Source organism: Hipposideros armiger, unplaced genomic scaffold, assembly GCF_001890085.2.
Source record: "Hipposideros armiger isolate ML-2016 unplaced genomic scaffold, ASM189008v1 scaffold_639, whole genome shotgun sequence".
Taxonomy (NCBI): domain Eukaryota; kingdom Metazoa; phylum Chordata; class Mammalia; order Chiroptera; family Hipposideridae; genus Hipposideros; species Hipposideros armiger.
Window position 1 is genome coordinate 269,636 of NW_017731989.1, and position 6,552 is coordinate 276,187.

The following is a 6,552-nucleotide window of genomic DNA, read 5'->3' on the forward strand; positions in this document are numbered from 1 at the left end:
CTGTTCAGCATCTTAGCTGTAGAGGGCAGTGTCACTGGCCCTCATATGTGGGATCCGAACCGGGGCCCTCTGGCATCCCAAGCCAGCTCTCAACCAATGCACCACTCAGCCGGCCCAGGAAAATCTTAACTAAAAATCTTGACATGAGAAAGGTGTGTGCAAAAATGGTCCCAAAGGAGCTCACCAATGAACAAAAACAGAGGAGAGTCAATGTTTGCCAAGACCTTTGGGAGAGGCAAGACGATGTTTTGGTCTGTGTTTTCACTGGTGATGAAACATGGGTGTACCAATGCAACCCTGAAACAAAGCATCAAAGTGCACAATGGAAGTCAGCCAATTCTCCACTACCAAAAAAATCCCGTCAGTCCAAATCAAGAGTCAAAACAATGTTGCTAACCTTATTTGATATCAGAGGGATTACTCATTATGAATGTCTACCAACTGGACAGTTAACCAAGCTGACTGTTTGAAAGTGCTGAAAAGGCTGCATGAAAAAGTTAGACGAAAATGACCTGAACTTTTTGCCAACAATTCATGGCTCTTGCATCACAACAATGCACCAGCTCACAGGGCACTGTCTATGAGAGAGTTTTTAGCCAGTAAACAAATAACTGTATTGGAACACCCTCCTTAATCACCTCATCTGACCCCCAATGACTTCTTTCTTTACTCGAAGATAAAGGAAATATTGAAAGGAAGACATTTTGATGACATTCAGGACATGAAGGGTAATACGATGACAGCTCTGATGGCCATTCCAGAAAAAGAATTCCAAAATTGCTTTGACAGGTGGACTAGGCACTGGTGTCGGTGGATAGCTTCCCAAAAGGGGTACTTCAAAGGTAACCATAGTGATATTCAGCAGTGAGGTATGTAGCACTTTTTCTAGGATGAGGTCACAAATTTAATAGCAGACGTTGTATAAACAACAATATAGTAGTAACTATGGTGGGTTATTAGACTTTTAAAAGGATTACTTCATAAATTATATAAATGCCTAATCACTATCTTGCACACTGGAAATTAATATTGTATGTAAACTGTCATTGAAAAATAATTTTAATTGTCACAAATTATCCCTATTTATGCTGTGAATTGATTTCTGCGTTGCAGTAGCAAACTCTTTTGCCTTTTTTTTCTTCTTTACCCTGTATGTTATGTTCAAGTGTGTAGTGTCCTATTTGGTGCAGGGGTTGCCATTTCCTGCTTCTGTCTGTCTGTTCAAAATACTATTCATGGTAGTGAACACACAATGTGATATATAAATAATGTATTACAGAATTGTACACTTGAAACCTATGTAACTTTACTAATCATTGTCACCCCAATACACTAATTTTTTAAAAAAAGAAGACAAAGGAAAATAATTTTTAAAAAATTATTCCCCACAGAGCACCACTGTAGACAATTCCTTAACAACCAAGGGGCAGGAAGGCTGGTTCAGTAGATACGAGCCAGCCCTATTCCTCATTGTCCCAGTGTTCACACAGTGGTGGCAGAAACGAGGCTGTTCATGCTCCTGGTGTCAGGGACAGCCTTTCCCAGGCAGGGATCTAATTCTAGGCACGGCTGGAAGTCCAGAGACCAACACTGAGCCCTTAGAGCTGTGTCATTCCTTACGGCAGCAAATCAAACATGTTCCAAGTTGATTTCACCCCCAGTGAAATGCACAGTGATTGATCCTAAAGTGTGTGTGTGTGTGTGTGTGTGTGTGTGTGTGTGTGAGTGTGTGTGTGTGTGGCACAAATGTACCCCTTTTATTTAAGCGTGCACTTTGATCAGCTTTGGAAAATGTAGAAATTCATGTGACAACTGTAACTGCAATTAATGTGTAAACATGATCATCACACCTAAAATCCATGGTGACGTTTTTAGTCACCCTACTCCCCGCAAACCCAGACTGAAGCAAATAGCTCTTACTTCTCTAGGTATTAGTCTTGCCAGTTCAAGAAATTCACAGAAATGAAATCATAAAGCATATTTTCATACTGGCATTTTTCTCTGGATGCTTTCTATTTGTTTTTTTCACTAGTTTGATTATGATCATGACGTGTGTGGGCTTGGTTTTAAAGATTCGTCTGACTAATGGTTTATCAATTTTATTGGCTTTTTTTAAAGGCCAATCAGTTTCACTGATTCTTCATTCAGTTTCTCTGTGTTCAGTTTCATTCATTTCTGCCCTGTGTTATTTTATTCTGCTGATTTTGGGGTGAGTTTGCTCTTCTTTTCCTTGTGTCTTAAGATGGAAACTTAAGGGCCGGCCGAGTGGCACGATGGTTAAGAACTGGCTTGGGATGCCAGAGGGCCCCAGTTCGGATCCCACATATGAGGGCCAGTGACACTGCCCTCTACAGCTAAGATGCTGAACAACAGCTCAACCTGGAGCTGGGCTGCTGTGAGTCACCAGCAACGGCGTAGGCTGCAGCCCCTGTGGCAGTGAGTTGCCATGGGCTACCACCGTGTGTAGCGAGCGGCCAGCAGCTGCAGTGAGCGGCCGTCCAGAAGCCGGCGACTGATCTGCCTCGCCCGGGAAGAGCGCAATGATGGTGCCAACTTGGGCCAGTGAAGCAACGTCCTCCACAACTAGACTGAAGAACAAAAGGACAGCAACTTGTCTGTTCCCCTTCCCCCAATTCCCCAATAAAAATCTTTAAAAAAAAAAAAGATGGAAACTTAACAATGAGGAACTGCTACTTATATGAGGACTTGCTGCTCACACTTCCCTTCTGAACTGATTTCCTATTTTCTATTCTGAAATAACCACTTTACATGTCACTGATTTTCCTTTATCTGGTGATCTCTTTGAGGCACTGCTTTCAGAGTTTGGCAGTGCAATATGAAAAAGATGAGATAAAGCATCGATGAAGTGTGGATGTAAAACTTGTTAAATCTCTGAGAGTGAAGTTTGAGTTAAAAGACATTTGAACTTTGAATTGACTGGGAGGCCAAAGACTCAAAAAAGACTCAAGACATGAATGAAAAGTAAGTTGTGTGTTACTGGTGTGAGTTTTGTGAGCATGAATGGGAATTTGTAAATGTAGAATTCTAGGTGAATTCTAGGCCCCAACAATCATTGTTAACAGAAGATGAAGCTGCAGATATTTATGCTTTTAAACTTAAATTATGAAGCTAGTTTTAATGTTCATGGGTACATTTTATATAAGTTATCTTTTACACTATATTTGAGACGATGCATGTTAAGTACAGACTGAGGATTGTGAATCAGTTTGAGGAAAAGGTTTTTATGGACTCTTTCATAGTACAAAAGAAAAAAATTGACTTCTGGGGAATTGGACTAATTTTCTTATCTGGTTTTTGAGAATGGTAAAAACAAAAATATGAAGGAAATTAAAGCCCCTTATTGTTAACTTGATAAGTGAAAACCTTGTTACTGGAAATTGAGTAGGACTTGAGGCCTTTCTTCCAGGAAACAAGGGCTTTATTGTCAGGCCTACGAGTATATGAGGTTCTGGACCTTAATGCCATGTGTTTGTACTTACTAAAAACTACTCCAGTGAAAAGCATATTAGTAATATGAACTTCTGGTCTAGTTGGGAGTTCATCCATTTGAAAAATGTGATATTTGCATGGAACTGTTGGAATCTTTTTTCTCAGTTTCCCCTCCACGGCATAGAATTGAAGCTAGAAGTTTTCCTTTTGATAAAGGAAACAAAAATGAACATGTCATTTGTAAATTGATGTTTAGTAACTAGAGATAAACTTGAAACACTAGAATACATATAAGCCTAATCCTAGGTAGTCTTTTCAAAATGTATCTCTTAGCTATTTATTGAGCCTATATGTCTACTGTTATTCAAGAGATTTTAAGTTACATTTTTTCTGCTTTTCAGAGCTGCTTCTTTGGGCTACATTTTTTTTAATTGAAGGGTAATTCATAAGGGGCAACATTTTTTTTTTTGATAAGGCTTCTTATAACTATGGCTGGATGTTTTGCCCTAGTCTTCCAAGAAGAGCTATTTTATGTTTTTACAGTCAGCTGGAAAGTTATGTGGTCTTTAACTTTAGGGACTACTTTGCATATGACTGATAATATATCCTTAAACCCAAGTAGACCTTGTCACATGCCACCCCATGAATGTTGACAATGGAAGGACTACCCTGCCTGTATACATCAGCTCTGGACTGAAAAACTGTAGAAGAAACATAATTTTCTTTTTTGCATGAATCAAAAAACAGCCAGTGTGTGGAATTTTCTGTTGAACTGAATATGTTAATTCAGATTCAGGAAATTATCTGAATATTGGTTTGCATAGATCTGGAATCTCAATGCAATGTTAACTAAATCAGATAACTTTTACAGTTTCACATGTATACATAGGCTCTCCCCACCATTTTCAACATCTACTAGTTACTGAACTTTGTAAACTGGCATTGAAATGTTGCAACAATGTTGCAACCAATTTTATAATTTTACAGTGCAATGTGTGTAATTTTTCAGAGACAAGCCAAAGATTTAATTCTCAAGGTTCTTGCTACCTGCTTTAGCAGTATCTGGTAGAGGATCTTTTATACATTTCTAATAGATGGATAATAAGCCAGATTGCAAATCCTTTTTTTTTTATTTTAATGCTTAAGCCATATACCAATATTTGGGTCCAAATTGTGTAGAATAAGTTAAACTTAAATAGCATTCTATTAATCAAAATGAGTGTATTTCTGTAAGCAGAATTTCAACTGAACATCAACTAGGTAGTTTGTCACCAGAAAGTTTTATTTGGGAAAAGGAAAAAGGGCTGCAACACAGCACATGCAGACCTGGAAAGCCACGAGCATTCTGGTGTGTGCTAAGATGGAGAGTATCTAAGGCAGGGCGACAGAAGTTAGAACCACAGTTTAATGAAAAGGAAATTAGGACCGTAAAGTTCTACTAGGTGTTCTCAATAACTTCCACAAACCCAGATCTTCCATAGACCTCACAGCCTGATCAGTTTCCTTAAATTCCCAGTTCATCTTTACCAACATTTATGTTTAAATAAAGTTTCTAAAAGTAAAAAAGAAAAATAAAAACAAATAAAGGGAATAGCTTGTTGACTATATATAGTTGGGTCTTACCTGGAAATCCAACCCTACAATCTCTGCCACTGTGCTTTCACTGTTTACATTTAATGTAACTGCTGATAAGACTGCTTTAGTTGTCACATTTTATTGTTCATTTCTGCTTGTCCCCTCTATTGTTTGCTCTTCAGTTTTCCCTTTCCTGCTTTCTCTTGGCTTTTTGGACAAATGTTTAGTACTGCATTCTAACTTATCTATTGATGTTCTAACTATAACTCTGTGTATGTTGTTATTTAAGTGGCTATTGCAGGTATTATAATATGCACACCTAATTTCACAGAGTCTACATAGAAGTAATATTTTACGCCTTCAAGGCAAATGCAGAAGCCTGACAACCAAATAGGTCCTATGACCCTTAACCCTCTTATGCTGTAGTTTTTGTATGTATTATATCTACATACATTAAACACCCCATCAGACAGCGTTATCATTTTTGCTTTCAACAACCACACATATTTTTTAAAACTCAAGAGAAGAAAATGATGCTATTACATTTGCTAAATATTTACCTTTTTTTTTTTGCTCTCCCTTTATTCTTGAATTTCCAAGTTTTCCTCTAGAATTATTTCCTTTCTGCCTGAAGAACTTACTTCTTTTAAATAGGTCTGCTGGCAACAAATTTGCTGTGTCCTTTCCTCTCAGAATGACTATTTGGCTTCCATTCCTGAAGAAAATATCCAGAATTCCAGGTTGGCTCTTCTCAACTACCAGAACTTTAAAATCTTCTGGCCATGATGGTTTCTGATGGGGAATCTATAATCATTCAAATCATTTTTCCTCTGTACACAACGTGGCTTTTTTCTGGATGCTTTTAATTTTTTGCTGGGTTTTCGCTAGCTTACCATCATGATGTGTGTGGGCATGATCTTTAATGATTTACAGCAGAGTACCTTGGACGTATAACTTTATGACTTTGAACAAATTTGTGAAATGGTCAGCTATCTATTTCTTCAAATATGTTTTTATTCATTGCTGTCGTTCTTTTGCTGGGAGATCAATGACATGAATTGCCTCACAAATCCCCAGGTCTGTTCATTTTTTAAAATCTGAATTGCTTCCAACCCAGACTCTTACCAGTGCTGGAGAAAGAACCCACAATGTGAGAGAAAGGGCTCCGCCTTGGGGAGCAGGGGCTGCTGAGGAGAACAAATGACTTTGGAAGAGAAAGATGTTGCTGACTTGTAAACAAGGAAGTCAGTGAAGGGAAGTGTTTATAGGAAGGAAAATCCACAGTCCCAGGTCAGGAGACAGAGCCGTGCTTTGCTCTGAGAAATGATGATCAATCAGTCTCCTGAGCATCGCCCCATGCCTCCTTCTCCCCTTGGGTCATCCTCACTGTGATGGTCCCATTGGCTCCTTCAGGCACCAATGTCACGTCCAGCGTGGCAAGGGCAAACGGGTTTCTCTTGAGGGGCGGCGTAGATTGAATAAAGAGTCAGAGACAGAAGTAAAGTTTAAGAGCGAGACCAAGGGACT

At 38.8% G+C, this 6,552-nt stretch overlaps 1 protein-coding gene across 3 annotated transcripts in view; it reads left to right on the plus strand.

Annotated features, from left to right (window-relative positions):
* The first annotated feature begins 2,751 nt into the window (after positions 1-2,751).
* The window catches only part of LOC109372490 (leukocyte immunoglobulin-like receptor subfamily B member 3), a 25,617-nt gene continuing 21,816 nt past the window's right edge, over positions 2,752-6,552 (plus strand). For all 3 annotated transcript variants that reach the window (XM_019625767.1, XM_019625769.1, XM_019625770.1), the window contains exon 1: positions 2,752-2,982. Coding sequence is in view for 2 of the 3 variants with exons in the window: in XM_019625769.1 (XP_019481314.1) it covers positions 2,976-2,982 (7 nt within the window). In the remaining variant the exon portion in view is untranslated. The remainder of the gene's footprint in view (positions 2,983-6,552) is intronic.